The following is a 16,031-nucleotide window of genomic DNA, read 5'->3' as shown; positions in this document are numbered from 1 at the left end:
GAGCAGTCTGTTGTCTTCAGCATTTGGGTCTTTCAGAGCTCCAAAGACCTTTCCACTACACCTCTTTTCTAATGTGGAATGGCAGCACCCAGAAGGGGCCCCGGGCCCCACCTAAGAGCGAGTTGGAACTGTTCGGTTTTGGGAGGGAATATAGTAAATGGTGGTTTAGGGAGGCGTGCCATTCTGAAATGTCGGTGGTTTGTTCTTCCAAAGCAAGCACACTCACTGTATTCCATCGTTTCTCTCCCTCACTCAACTCATGTGACCCCCCCCCCAGTTCTGGTGGAGAGGGGCAGGGGAGGGGCAATAGAAACCAATCAGCTTCCAGGTTTTATTGCCAAAACCTAATTGAACAAGCTGACGTTCGAAGCTGATTGGCTCCCATTCACGGCTGCACCAGATTCTGAGTGCTCCAGTTTTAGTAAATCTCCCCCATCGTGTCTTCAGACTTACAGCTGATACCATGATCAAGGATTTCACGGGAGGCCAGAGCATGCACCTGCTTTGAAGTAAGAGGTCCAAGGAGAGGTTGGCTCAGTCCCACCCTTATCCTTCATCTACTCCTGCAGTAGGTGCTTGTGGACTCCTAGGACCTGGCTCTCGGCTCACAAGGCTACAAGTCAAAAACCTACTGAACCCCATGGAGAACCTTCTGCATGATGGACCCCTAGGTCTACAAGGGGACTGATTTTTGAATCTTGGTGGGTTCTTGAGTAATTTTGCTCTTCATGCACTCAGGTAGAGAGGATTCACAGGTAATCCTTTGCCTCTTCTGGCACTCTCTTCGGCTGCTCTCTCCTAGCTTGTCTAGATTGATGCACCTTTTCTGGTCACCTTGGGTTTATTTTACCCCCGGACCCTGTTCTTGTATCAGCTCCATCTTTGTAGAAGTTCTCTCATCTGGGTTACTACTCTCTTCCAGACCCCCTGGCCTTTGGGCACGAAAGGCTCTCTGTGGTACCTAGTACCCCTCAGTGTTCACCTTCTCCAAAGGGACCCTCTGACTTACTAGGTCACTAGGGCATAGCTTTGACGTTTCCTCACCCGAATACGAATCTGAGTCCTCCTTGTCAGCCAGGCACACCTAATGCTTCTAAGAACTTTGACCCTTGTGTTCAGCCAAGTGCCTTTTCCTGGCAGCCCACTGTAGGATCATCAGATGGCTTCTGGCGATGTGACTAGGTGTTATGAGTCTTAGTGGACAACACCTCCCAGAAGGGCTTAATGCCTGCAAGATCCAGCCAGATCAGGTTTCAGAGTTGGAAACTGTCACCTGTAGGCAAGGGTACCCAACATTGATCCTTGCTGTAAAGGTCCACAGCGTGTTTACCTTCAGGCCTCTTGTCATCAGACAGAGTTCCCCCTCTCTCCACCTTTGCAGAAGCTTTGGAGGACCCTCATCTCAGAGATGTCTCCTTTTCTCCCAACTGTTCTCAGTCTACTTTGACTGCCTTCTTTGCTGTTGCATACCACGTTTCTGAGCAGTCTGAGTCTGCTTGTATGGACCAGATGGTCACTGGTGTGGTCATTCAGCCTCTTTATTGCGTGGCTGGTAATGATTCTTCTGCCCATGTCCATCGGGTGTCTCTCACTGGAGAATTATCTTTGTGGATTCTTTTTCAGCTTCCAGAACTGGTGGTTCCTTCTGCGTCATTGGATCCCACCACTCAGGCAGGTTTCATGTTTTGGATGCCTTCTAGGTGTTGGCTGTGTCTTTACCACCAAGAAGGAATGTGAGTCCTTCCTGTGGCTGGAAAAGTACTCTGGATTCTGCACTGGATGTTTCTAGGAGTTTCAGATTCACTCGCATTGACCACTTTAAGCACAGTCTTTTGGAAATTGGTTCCTCTCATCAGGTAGCCTCGGATTATGGGGGAGGGATTCATGCACCTAGGTGGGTCTCAGACTCTGTGTGGCAGGTGAAGTTCTCTGTTGGAGGACCCAGTGCCTCCCCAGATTGTCCGTAGGCAGAACACACTAGTCTGCTGACAGGAACAGGGAATGCCTTATGATTTGGGGGATCAGTCCACCTGGGTTTAGGTTCTTCTTCCTTGGCTGATTTACAGCCTCAAAAAGAAGATCCTTTAAACCCTATCCCTGGGTTTTCCTTCAACAAGGCAAATGTTCTTCCCTGATTCCTCTCCCTCGCCCCATGAACATTGAGTCTCTTTGCTGGATCTGGGGGGATCAGAAATATTGTAGACCTATGGATTGAGATTAGAGAAAGTTAGGTTCTGCTTTAGCAGGATCTCTCTGGGGTTGCCCAGAGACACCTAGAGCAGTGGTTCTCAACCTCTCTAATGCCGCGACCCCTTAATACAGTTCCTCATGTTGTGGTGACCCCCAACCATAAAATTATTTTCGTTGCTACTTCATAACTGTAATTTTGCAGTGGGAGGAATAGTGCCCCATCATTGGTGTCAGTGGGAGGAATAGTGTCCCATCGTTGATATCAGTGGGGGGAATAGTGCCCCATCATTGGTGTCAGTGGGAGGAATAGTGCCCCATCGTTGGTATCAGTGGGAGGAATAGTGCCCCATCATTGGTGTCAGTGGGAGGAATAGTGCCCCATCATTGGTGTCAGTGGGAGGAATAGTGCCCCATCATTGGTGTCAGTGGGAGGAATAGTGCCCCATCATTGGTGTCAGTGGGAGGAATAGTGCCCCATCGTTGGTGTCAGTGGGAGGAATAGTGCCCCATCGTTGGTATCAGTGGGAGGAATAGTGTCCCATCATTGGTATCAGTGGGAGGAATAGTGTCCCATCATTGGTGTCAGTGGGAGGAATAGTGTCCCATCATTGGTGTCTGTGGGAGGAATAGTGCCCCATCTTTGATGTCAGTGGGAGGAATAGTGCCCCATCATTGGTATCAGTGGGAGGAATAGTGCCCCATCATTGGTATCAGTGGGAGGAATAGTGCCCCATCATTGGTGTCAGTGGGAGGAATAGTGCCCCATCATTGGTATCAGTGGAGGAATAGTGCCCCATCATTGGTGTCAGTGGGAGGAATAGTGCCCCATCATTGGTGTCAGTGGGAGGAATAGTGCCCCATCATTGGTGTCTGTGGGAGGAATAGCGCCCCATCACTGATGTCAGTGGGATGAATAGTGCCCCATCATTGGTATCAGTGGGATGAATAGTGCCCCATCGTTGGTGTCAGTGGGGGGAGGAATAGTGCCTCATCGTTGGTGTCAGTGAGGGGAGGAATAGTGTCTCATCGTTGGTGTCAGTGGGGGGAGGAATAGTGCCCCATCGTTGGTGTCAGTGGGGGGAGGAATAGTGCCCCATCGTTGGTGTCAGTGGGGGGAGGAATAGTGCCCCATCGTTGGTGTCAGTGGGGGGAGGAATAGTGCCCCATCGTTGGTGTCAGTGAGGGGAGGAATAGTGCCCCATCGTTGGTGTCAGTGGGGGGAGGAATAGTGCCCCATCGTTGGTGTCAGTGGGGGGAGGAATAGTGCCCCATCGTTGGTGTCAGTGAGGGGAGGAATAGTGCCCCATCGTTGGTGTCAGTGAGGGGAGGAATAGTGCCCCATCGTTGGTATTAGTGACACCAATCATGGGGCACTATCCCTCCCACTGACACCAATGATACTTACCTTGCTGACTCCTGCTCCAGCCTGGGCTCGCTCTCTCCCTCCCCCATCTACATCCTGCATACCTGGCTGCAGCAGCAAAATTTGCACTTCCCTGTCAGCTGTCTTCCTTCTCTGGCCTCTCTCTTCACTCGCTCCTGCAGCTCCCTCGATCTTCTTCGATCTCCGCGCGCTGCCGCTCGGCTCCTCCTCTCCAAGCTCCACCTCCTCGCCGGTGATTGGCCGCCTGTGTGCCTCTCCTGAGCTACAGTTCCGGTGGCCAATCAGCGGCGAGGAGGCGGTGACAGGGGCAGCATATCATCCCGCCCACACATCGCCGGAGACAGGAGCGGTGTCTGGGTTCCTAAGACCATCGGAAATATGTGTTTTCCGATGGTCTTAGGCGACCCCTGGGAAATGGTCGTTCGACCCCCAAAGGGGTCGCGACCCCCAGGTTGAGAACCGCTGAACTAGAGGAAGAAGTTAGATTCATCTGGTTGTTCCCATCTTGCCAGTCTGAGACTGAGGTCTACCTCTATTCCACTGCCTACTCCTGCTGGGGGTGCTTCCATGTGCTCTACTCCTTTAGCTATGATGACTTCATGGGATTGAAACTGCTAAGTTCTCTGGCACTTCTAGGAGTCACCACACTGTTGTAGGTTGCTGTGATTTCGGGGATTCCCTGGTAGGTCTAAGTTGACCAGACTTTCTCTTTAGAGACAGAGTTCTCCTCCTTTGATCCTAGTAGGTCAAGGGTGGAAAGGCTTAAGGAAGGGCCTTTCCCCATAGATTGGCCGGTCTTCTCAGCAGAACCTGTTTTTACTTGCTAGGTCTGTTCCTTGTTGACCACATCAGGTTGTAGGTCTTTTTTCTCTATATAGCAATTAGTTCAATTAGTTGTTCCACCTGTTTTTGGTGTGTTCTGGTCGATGAGCTTCTTGCTTACTCACGGTTTTTAGTGTTCTCTTCCACGTGGAGCCATTCTGGAGGTGGCTTTCTCCATGTCAGTCATGAGCTTCTAATTTATTTCTATGTCATCCCTCTGGCCATGTTGGCAGGTTACCCTGTCTGAAAGGGGGCTCGGCCTCCTTTGGTAACTTCTTCCTTCCTTCCTTCTTTCCTCATTTATTTCAGGTACTTATATAGCGCTGTCAATTTACACAGCGCTTTACATTATATATATATATTGTACATTCACATCAGTCCCCGCCCCCGAGGGGCATACAGTCTAAAGTCCCTAACGTTCATTCATACATACACATATTAGGGCCAATTTTGGACAGGAATCCATTCACCTCCCAGCATGTCTTTGGAGGGTGGGAGGAAACCGGAGTACCCGGAGGAAACCCACGCAAGCACAGGGAGAACATGCAAACTCCATGCAGGAGATACCATGGTCGGGAATCGAACCCATAACCCACTTACTACAAGGCAGATGTGCTAACCATTAAGCCACTGCTTTTTTCCTCCTCCTATTTTCCCTTTTTCCTTCTCCTTCGTTTCTTCCTTCTCCTTCGTTTCTTCCTTCTCCTTCGTTTCTTCCTTTTCCTTCGTTTCTTCCTTCTCCTTCGTTTCTTCCTTCTCCTTCGTTTCTTCCTTCTCCTTCGTTTCTTCCTTCTCCTTCGTTTCTTCCTTCTCCTTCGTTTCTTCCTTCTCCTTCGTTTCTTCCTTCTCCTTCGTTTCTTCCTTCTCCTTCGTTTCTTCCTTCTCCTTCGTTTCTTCCTTCTCCTTCGTTTCTTCCTTCTCCTTCGTTTCTTCCTTCTCCTTCCCTTCCCTCCTTCCCTCCTTCCCTCCTTTCCTTCCTTCCTTCCTTCCTCTCTCCTTCCTTCTCCTTCCTTCCTTCTCCTTCCTTCCTTCTCCTTCCTTCCTTCTCCTTCCTTCCTTCTCCTTCCTTCCTTCTCCTTCCTTCCTTCTCCTTCCTTCCTTCTCCTTCCTTCCTTCCCCTTCCTTCCTTCCTTCTCCTTCCTTCCTTCCTTCCTTCCTTCTCCTTCCTTCCTTCCTTCTCCTTTCTTCCTTCTCCTTTCTTCCTTCCTTCTCCTTCCTTCCTTCTCCTTCCTTCCTTCTCCTTCCTTCCTTCTCCTTCCTTCCTTCTCCTTCCTTCCTTCTCCTTCCTTCCTTCTCCTTCCTTCCTTCTCCTTCCTTCCTTCCCCTTCCTTCCTTCCTTCCTTCCTTCTCCTTCCTTCCTTCCTTCTCCTTCCTTCCTTCCCCTTCCTTCCTTCCTTCTCCTTCCTTCCTTCCTTCCTTCCTTCTCCTTCCTTCCTTCCTTCTCCTTCCTTCCTTCCTTCCTTCCTTCCTTCTCCTTTCTTCCTTCTCCTTTCTTCCTTCTCCTTTCTTCCTTCTCCCTCCTTCCTTCCTTCCTTCCTTCCTTCCTCCCTCCCTTCCTCCCTTCCTCCTTCCTCCCTTCCTCCTTCCTCCCTTCCTCCTTCCTCCCTTCCTCCTTCCTCCCTTCCTCCCTTCCTCCTTCCTCCCTTCCTCCTTCCTCCCTTCCTCCTTCCTCCCTTTCTCCTTCCTCCCTTCCTCCTTCTTTCCTCCTTCCTCCCTCCCTCCCTCCTTCTTTCCTCCTTCCTCCCTCCCTCCCTCCTTCTTTCCTCCTTCCTCCCTCCCTCACTCCTTCTTTCCTCCTTCTTTCCTCCTTCCTCCCTCCCTCCCTCCTTCCTCCTTCTTTCCTCCTTCCTCTTCCTCCTTTCCTCCTCCTTCTTCATTCTTCTTCACCTGTTAGTGGTTGTTGCTGACTTACCCTTCCATTGAGCTGCTTTTAGACAACATGACAACATCTGGACTTCTGTGTCCCTCAAGATATGAGGAAGAAAATGAGATTTTTGTATTAACCCTAAAATTTGTTTATTGGAGTCCATTGAGGTCCACACATGTCCCACCCCTCTATGTTGGATTCATACTCTTGGTGCTGCTTGCTGCAAACCGAGGCCTGCTTAGCAGAGGAGAGATTATCCTGGGCCGGCCTACAATTTTTTTTTGTTTGCTAGTGTCCGATGCTCCTGTAGGTAGCAGTGTAACCCAACAGTATCTGAATTCCTGTCTCCTTCAATGGACTCCAAATAAACGGTTTTCAGGATGAGTACAAAAATCCCTCATTTGTAGTGTTGGTAGGGTTAGAACCTCTGGCGGGTTTATTTTGCCGTCTGTCTCGGCTGGGGGAGATTTCACCCTCTTTTTCCTGGTGACCTGAAACAGAAAGTGGTGGGAAATACAAAATTTTGATTTGTCACCAGGATAAAAAGTGGAACTCTTCCTATGGGGACACCTTTTCTGGTGGCAGTTATCTTAGAGGACACCTTTTCTGGTGGCAGTTATCGTAGAAAACACTTGTTCTGGTGGCAGTTATCTTAGAGGACACTTGTTCTGGTGGCAGTTATCTTAGAGGACACTTGTTCTGGTGGCAGTTATCTTAGAGGACACCTTTTCTGGTGGCAGTTATCGTAGAGGACACCTGTTCTGGTGGCAGTTATCTTAGAGGACACCTGTTCTGGTGGCAGTTATCTTAGAGGACACCTGTTCTGGTGGCAGTTATCTTAGAGGACACTTGTTCTGGTGGCAGTTATCTTAGAGGACACCTGTTCTGGTGGCAGTTATCTTAGAGGACACCTGTTCTGGTGGCAGTTATCTTAGAGGACACCTGTTCTGGTGGCAGTTATCTTAGAGGACACCTGTTCTGGTGGCAGTTATCTTAGAGGACACCTGTTCTGGTGGCAGTTATCTTAGAGGACACCTGTTCTGGTGGCAGTTATCTTAGAGGACACCTGTTCTGGTGGCAGTTATCTTAGGGACACCTGTTCTGGTGGCAGTTATCTTAGAGGACACCTGTTCTGGTGGCAGTTATCTTAGAGGACACCTGTTCTGGTGGCAGTTATCTTAGAGGACACTTGTTCTGGTGGCAGTTATCTTAGAGGACACTTGTTCTGGTGGCAGTTATCTTAGAGGACACCTGTTCTGGTGGCAGTTATCTTAGAGGACACTTGTTCTGGTGGCAGTTATCTTAGAGGACACCTGTTCTGGTGGCAGTTATCTTAGAGGACACCTGTTCTGGTGGCAGTTATCTTAGAGGACACCTGTTCTGGTGGCAGTTATCTTAGAGGACACTTGTTCTGGTGGCAGTTATCTTAGAGGACACCTTTGCTGGTGGCAGTTATCTTAGAGGACACCTTTGCTGGTGGCAGTTATCTTAGGGACACCTGTTCTGGTGGCAGTTATCTTAGAGGACACCTGTTCTGGTGGCAGTTATCTTAGAGGACACCTGTTCTGGTGGCAGTTATCTTAGAGGACACCTGTTCTGGTGGCAGTTATCTTAGAGGACACTTGTTCTGGTGGCAGTTATCTTAGAGGACACCTGTTCTGGTGGCAGTTATCTTAGAGGACACCTTTGCTGGTGGCAGTTATCTTAGAGGACACCTTTGCTGGTGGCAGTTATCTTAGAGGACACCTTTGCTGGTGGCAGTTATCTTAGAGGACACCTGTTCTGGTGGCAGTTATCTTAGAGGACACCTTTGCTGGTGGCAGTTATCTTAGAGGACACCTTTGCTGGTGGCAGTTATCTTAGAGGACACCTTTGCTGGTGGCAGTTATCTTAGAGGACACCTGTTCTGGTGGCAGTTATCTTAGAGGACACCTGTTCTGGTGGCAGTTATCTTAGAGGACACCTGTTCTGGTGGCAGTTATCTTAGAGGACACCTGTTCTGGTGGCAGTTATCTTAGAGGACACCTTTGCTGGTGGCAGTTATCTTAGAGGACACCTTTGCTGGTGGCAGTTATCTTAGAGGACACCTGTTCTGGTGGCAGTTATCTTAGAGGACACCTGTTCTGGTGGCAGTTATCTTAGAGGTCACCTTTGCTGGTGGCAGTTATCTTAGAGGACACCTGTTCTGGTGGCAGTTATCTTAGAGGACAACTCCTTCACTATGGAGATGTTTCCTCTCACTTCCTGTTGTGCATATAGGACGGGAAGCGAAGTCAAATTCCCTCATTAGAACTTAGATGGCAAAAAAACATCTGACGGGTAACTATTCGCTTCTGTTTTCAAAATGGGGAAAAAAACTAAAATTTTTGTTTTTAGATCTTTATTTTGTGGCCTTCATGTTCGTGGATAACAATTCTCCTTTCCATATCTCTCCTGACAGATGGACCTCTTAAGAGAGAAGCCGGAGATGGATGTGATCATCTGGGTCTTGGGGAAATGCTTCATGGTGAAGATCTGGCCGGTGACCTCCTGCCGTCGGGAATAAAGGTGGAAGAGGAGATGCCGGAATTCCCTCTTCTTAACATCTCATATGATGTGACCCCCGAAGAAAAACCTCATATCTGTTGTCACTGCGGGAAAAACTTCAGCTGCTACCAAACAGTTGAGAGGCATCAAAGTTGCTGCAAGATGAAGAGACCCCAATGGAGCTCTCTATGTAACTCTACACAGAACACCGACCTGCTGAAACACAAGAATACCCAGCCTCCTCAGGGGCAGTCCTCTCTGCTCAGCCACCAGCGGGCTCCTAATATGAATAGGCCTTACAAGTGCCCACTGTGCCATAAAACGTACACTCAGAGGTCCACCTTAACGAAGCATCTCAGGACACACACCGGGCACAGGCCTTATCCATGTACCGTCTGCGGCAAGTCCTTCATTCAGAACTCGGACCTGGTGAAACACCATCGTACCCACACAGGGGAAAAACCTTACAGCTGCTCCATTTGCGATAAACGGTTTGCGGAAAGTTCCTCTTTGATGAAACACAAGAGGACGCACAGCGGCGACCGCCCTTACCGCTGCGCTGAGTGTCCGAAAAGCTTCACCTCCAAAACCGTCCTCCTTAGACATATGGAAGTTCATAAAAAGGTCTCCAACAATGCGCGGAGCAGAGCAGAACCTACCAAGTGCAAGCAAGAAGAAATTCACCCAAAAGATTCTCCTTTCAGTTGCGCTCGTTGCGGAAAGTCTTTCAGGCATCGGACGTCATTTGTTCGGCACCAACAGGTGCACTCGAGGCAGAGATCCTTCCAGTGTCCGCAGTGTGAGAAGGCCTTTATCCAGAACTCTGACCTGAAGAAGCATATGTGGACCCACTCTGGAGAGCGGCCTTTCCGGTGCCAGGAGTGCCACAAAGGCTTCATTCAGAGGTCAGACCTGGTGAAACATCTTCGGACGCACACGGGGGAACGTCCCTATCGGTGCGCGCTTTGCCAGAAGACCTTCACCGAAAGGTCGGCTTTATCCAAACACCAGAAGGTCCATAGCAAAGATAAACCCTACAAGTGTACGGAGTGCGGGAAAGGTTTCACTCAAAGGTCGACTCTAATATTACATCAGAGGAGCCACAACGGAGAGCGGCCATTTATGTGTCTTCAGTGCAATCAGCGCTTCATACAGAAGTCGGACCTTCTGAAACACCAGAGGGTCCACTTTAGACAACAGAGCTCAGCGGATGGGGTTTCCCTCTCTTACGAATGTGTCGAGTGTGGTCAGTCCTTCATGCAGTTGTCGAGGTTTTTGAAGCATAAAAAGTTGCACTGCAATGACCAGCTCTTTCGGTGCCAAGACTGCAACATTACCTTTATTCAGAAGGCCACATATTTGAGACATTGCCAGAGCCACCATTCAGCGAGACGCCATTGTTGCGTCTTGTGCCAAAAGAGTTTCGAACAGAAAAGCGACCTCCAGAAACACTGGAGAACTCACGATGGACAGAGCCCTTACTCGTGCCAGCACTGTGATAAGACCTTCACAGAGAGGTCAGCTATAATTAAACACATCAGATGCCACACGGGGGAAAGGGCGTTCCAGTGCAACATCTGCGACAAAGCCTTCATCCATCGGTCTTCCTTAAACAAGCACATGAGGACTCACTTGGTGCAAAAACCTTATTCCTGTGACCAGTGCAGTAAAAGCTTCATCCAAAACTCCGACTTGGTCAAACACCAAAGAATTCACAGCGGAGAGAAACCTTATCACTGCCCGGAATGTAATAAAAGGTTCACGGAAGGCTCGTCGCTGGCAAAACATCGCAGAACTCATGCAGTGCAGAGGCCGTACCACTGTCCGCATTGTAAAAGAACCTTCAAGCAAAGTTTGGATTTGGTCAAGCACCTCGAGGTCCACTCTACAGAGACCCCACCTGCTGCTACCGCCTTCCATGAGATTGTCCTCGTAGACCCTGTTAACCCGAACAACGCTGAGCAGAAGGGTCTCCCGCACCAGTGCCCAGAATGCGCCAAAACCTTCCCCCACAAAACCAGCCTTAGAAAACATCTCCGAACTCACAACGCCGAGAAACAGTACTTGTGTGACAGGTGCCCCAAGAGCTTCTTTCAGACTTCCGATTTGGTGAAACATCTTCGAACCCACACGGGGGTTCGGCCATACCAATGTACGGAGTGTAACAAGGGTTTCATCCAGAGGTCGGACCTGGTGAAGCACCAAAGGATTCACTCCGGTGAAAAGCCTTTCCATTGTCCTGAATGTTACAAGAGCTTTACCGAGGCGTCCTCGTTGGCCAAACACCGGAGGATCCACAACAGAGTTCAGCCCTTTTCGTGCAGCGAGTGCGGAAAGGGCTTTAGCTGCAGCTCAAACCTTCATAGACACCTGAAGGGGCACAATGTCCAAAAACAGCAGACCTCCGATTTTTTAGAAGAGATTTCCATCATTACAGTTGGCCACGATGAGAAGGTCGGTCTACCGTTGCCCAAGGAGAAAGCAGACATTAGCAGAGAGAGGTTGTTTCCATGCAGCGAGTGTGGGAAGACCTTTGGCCACCGGTCGGTGCTCGTTAAACATTTACGTATTCATACAGGGGAACGCCCTTACGTCTGTAACGTGTGCGAAAAAGGCTTCATCCAGAAGTCGGATCTCGTAAAACATTATCGCACGCACACGGGCGAACGCCCGTATAGCTGCAGTGTCTGCGGTAGAAGCTTCATTGAGAAGTCCAGCTTGGCTAAACACCAGCAGAAGCACCTTACAGCTCCCGGGACTGAAATGGAGGGAAGCTCTCTTCCTGTTCCCTCAAATCTGCACCAGCCAATCACGTATTGGGGAGAATCTGAGGACGACCCCAGAAGTTTGGTACCAAAGCTCCACGTGGGTTCTGCGGTGGCCAGGCCTCTTAGCAGTTTGAAGAGCATCCTCCCATCTTCGGCAGAACGCAAGGCATCAGTCGCAAAGACGAAGGTGTACGCTTGCCCGCACTGCGACCAAACGTTCACCGACAACTCTGCTTTCCGGGTCCACAGAGCCACTCACAGAGCACAGCAGCCGCATACTTGTACCGTATGCGGGAAGGTGGTCAGTCAGCGGTCAGCTCTGGTCAAACACATGCGATCGCACACCGGCGACAAGCCTTACCGCTGCCCCATCTGTCAGAAGGGGTTCATCCAGAACTCCGACCTGGCGAAGCACATCAGAACCCACACGGGCGAAAAACCCTACAAATGTGACTTCTGCGACAAACGGTTCATCGACCGCTCGGCGGTCGTCAAACACTCGAGGACGCACAGCGGGGAGCGGCCGTACAAGTGTGAAGAGTGTGCGAGAGGGTTTGTACAGAAGTCAGACTTGGTGAAGCACTTGAGGACACACACGGGAGAATGCCCGTATTTCTGCCGGTTATGCGGGAAGACCTTTAGGTCCCATTCTGCTTCTCTGAAGCACCAACGTGTGTGCAATATGGCCGTCAAGGAGGACAGCCCACTGCTCTATACTTCTGGGGTGTCCTACGCTGACCATGCCCCTCCAGACACTTTGTACCATTTAGAGAATTATCAGCTTTGATAACCTTCGGCCTTGTGCCCACCTAATGGACTTCTACTCATATTTATGGTCTTCAAGGCTGTGAATTGCACAATCGGGGCAGAAAATCTCGTTTCATAGCACTTTTGACACCATCCTGAGGGCACCAGATAGTTCCGCACTGCGGCAAGAGCAAGCGTAGGGTAGTTCCACTTCATTCATGATGGTTTCCATTTATCCCGGTCACAGTAGGGAAGAAAAAATTCCAGAAAGAGATGAGAGGACTTTCATTCTATCCCCCACAATGGATACATAGCCATAGGTTATACCCAAAGTCTTTGTATTGTCTACAAGTGGACATCCGCTGCCCCTGAAATTACAAATATATAAAAACGGCTAAAACACCATAAATATATACAGGGGGATACAAAGAAGGGTGTTAGAAATCAATACGGGCTACGCGTTTCGATTCTTCAATACCCTGTACTCCTTGAATGAACAAATTACACTTGTGCTGAAATATCAAATAGATACACAGGATGGCACCGAGATAACAAGATCCAACCAAAGAAGCACACAATCAAGAAACCGTCCAAGAGAACGGAAAGACGAAACAAAATTGGGCGGGAACTCGGCATATGGACCCCCTAACCCCTCCCTATTATCTTGGCTCCATCATGTATCTCTTTGATTCCTATTTCAGCACAAGAATATCAATCATAGTTATACAGACCTATACAAAAAAGGATGTTAGAAATAGTCTACGCGTTTCGATTATTCAATACCCTGTACTCCTTGAATGAAGAAATTACATTTGTGCTGAAATATCAAAACCAATGTCTTTGTATTGTCTACAAGTGGACATCAGCTGCCCCTAAAATTACAAATATATAATAATGGCTAAAACACCATAAATATACAAAGAAGGGTGTTAGAAATCAATACGGGCTACGCGTTTCGTGGAGAACTCGGCTTCCTCAGGACCCTGTATGCCTTGTGTGGAAAGATCACACAAATTCATACACAGGATAGAACCGAGATAACAAATAATATACAACCAATAACAGCCAAAGAAGCACACAATCAAGAAACTGTCCAAGAGAGCAGAGATACAAAAAAGAAAATTGGGCGGGAGCTCAACATATGGACCCCCTACCCCTCCCTATTATCTTGGTTCCATCATGTATCTTTTTGATTTATATTTCAGCACAAGAATATCAATCAGTTATGCAGACCTATACAAGAAAAGATGTTCGAAATTGATAGTCTACGCGTTTCGCTACTTCAATACCCTGTACTCCTTGAAGAAAGAAATTACACTTGTGCTGAAATATCAAATCGATACACAGGATGGAACCGAGATAATATAATAATATCCAACCAAAAAAGCATACAAGAGGGCAGAGAAATGGGGAAAAAATTGGGTGGAGCGCTCAAAACTCAGCATATGGACCCCCAACCCCTCCCTATTATCTTGGTTCCATCATGTCTCATTTTGATTTATATTTCAGCACAATAATATCCATCATGGTTATACAGGCGTATACCAAAAAGGATGTTTGAATAGTCTACGCGTTTCGATTCTTCAATACCCAGTACTCCTTGAATGAAGAAATTACATTTGTGCTGAAATATCAAAACCAATGTCTTTGTATTGTCTACAAGTGGACATCAGCTGCCCCTAAAATGACAAATATATAAAAATGGCTAAAACACCATAAATATACCAAGAAGGGTGTTAGAAATCTCTACGGGCTACGCGTTTCGTGGAGAACTCGGCTTCCTCAGGACCCTGTATGCCTTGTGCTGAAATATCAAACAAATTGATACACGGGATGGAACCGAGATAACAAATATACAACCAATAACAGCCAAAGAAGCACACAATCAAGAAACCGTCCAAGAGAGCAGATAGATGGGGGGGAAAAAATTGGGCGGGAACTCTGCATATGGACCCCCTACCCCTCCCTATTGGTTCTATCATGTATCTTTTTGATTTATATTTCAGCACAAGAATATCAATCAGTTATACAGGCGTATACCAAAAGGATGTTAGAAATAGTCTACGCGTTTCGACTCTTCAATACCCTGTACTCCCTGAAGGAAGAAATTACACTTGTGCTGAAATATCAAAACCAAAATCTTTGTATTGTCTACAAGTAGACATCAGCTGACCCAAAAATTACAAATATATAATGGCTAAAACACCATAAATATACAAAGAAGGGTGTTAGAAACCTATACGGGCTACGCGTTTCGTGGAGAACTCGGCTTCCTCAGGACCCTGTATACCTTGAATGAAGAAATTACACTTGTGCTGAATTATCACACGTATCGATACATAGGATGGAACCGAGATAACATAAATAATATACAACCAATAACCGCCAAAGAAGCACACAATCAAGAAACCGTCCAAGAGAGCAGAGATACGAAAAAAAAAAATTGGGCGGGAGCTCCGCATATTATTTATAATTATTATACAGTATTTATAAAGCGCCGATAGTTCGCTCAGCGCTGTACATTACAGAGGGGGACAGAACATGTGACAGAACAATACAATGCAAAACATGAGGGGATTGAGGGCCCTGCTCCTTGGAGCTTACAATCTAGGAGGGGGGGATGGGTGGCACAGGAGGAGATAGCTGTGGGGGATGGAGTGGTAGGAAGAGTGGAGGAGGTCGGCAAGTTAGCAGGGGGTGGGGTAGGCTTCCCTGAAGAGATGGGTTTTCAGGGTGTGCCTAAAGGAGAGGAGAGTAGGTGATAATCTGATGGGTTAGGGCAGGGAGTTCCAGAGGATGGGTGACACCCTGGAGAAGTCCTGGAGGCGGGCATGGGAGGAGGAGACCAGGGAACTAGAGAGAAGGAGGTCTTGTGAGGAGCGGAGTGTGCGTGTTGGGCGGTACTTGGATATTAGGTCAGTGATGTAGTTCGGGGCAGTATGGTGGACAGCATATGGACCCCCTACCCCTTTATTATCTTGGTTCCATCATGTATCTTTTTGATTCCTATTTCAGCACAAGAATATCAATCAGGTATACAGGCGTATACAAAAGAGGACGTTAGAAATTGATAGTCGACGCGTTTCGCTTCAATACCGTGACTGAATGAAGAAGTAACACTTGTGCTGAAATATTAAATAGATACACGGGATGGAACCGAGATAATAGGGAAGGATTGGAGGTCCATCCACATCACTATGTATGGAGGGATTTGATTCCCCCCCCCCCCCCAAAAAAAAAAATTCTCTCTCTTGGACGGTTTCCTGATTGTACGCTTCTTTGGTTGGATATTAATTTATCTCGGTTCCATCCCGTGTATCGATTTGATATTTCAGCATTATTGGTTGGATATGATTTATATCATCTCGGTTCCATCCTGCAGCTATTTGATTCATGTTTCGGCACAAGTGTCATGTCTTCATACAAGGCGAAACGCGTAGAGCGTACCGATTTTCTGACGTTCCTCGTTCGTATACGCCTGTATCAGTACGGGGTTTTAGCCATTTGTTATATTTTTGTTGTTTTAGAGAGACGGCTGTTACATCTGGTTGATAAGACGCAAGTCCATCCAATTCATCCACCAGAAGGGGAAAAACGAAATGTATACCCAATGGCGTATGTGACGGGAGTGACTTTTGGGGGTGGGGGGACCTCTGTCTCGGCTCCCCATGTTCCCATTATGTGTAAGTCACCCTGTGCCTGTTAGGGGTACAGGGTGACATTTCAG

General features: G+C 48.2%; 1 protein-coding gene across 1 annotated transcript in view; it reads left to right on the top strand.

Moving 5' to 3' along the window:
- Positions 1–16,031, top strand: part of LOC149428393 (uncharacterized) — a 32,278-nt gene extending 16,247 nt beyond the window's left edge. Inside the window, exon 3 of the mRNA XM_089667469.1 lies at positions 8,704–16,031. Within this exon, the coding sequence (XP_089523595.1) occupies positions 8,704–12,344 (3,641 nt within the window). The 3' untranslated portion in view covers positions 12,345–16,031. The remainder of the gene's footprint in view (positions 1–8,703) is intronic.

The sequence above is a fragment of the Staurois parvus genome, unplaced genomic scaffold, assembly GCF_062004578.1.
Source record: "Staurois parvus isolate SC_StPar_1 unplaced genomic scaffold, SC_StPar_1.0 ptg003267l, whole genome shotgun sequence".
In the NCBI taxonomy this organism is placed as follows: domain Eukaryota; kingdom Metazoa; phylum Chordata; class Amphibia; order Anura; family Ranidae; genus Staurois; species Staurois parvus.
This window is presented reverse-complemented; position numbering and strand designations above follow the sequence as displayed.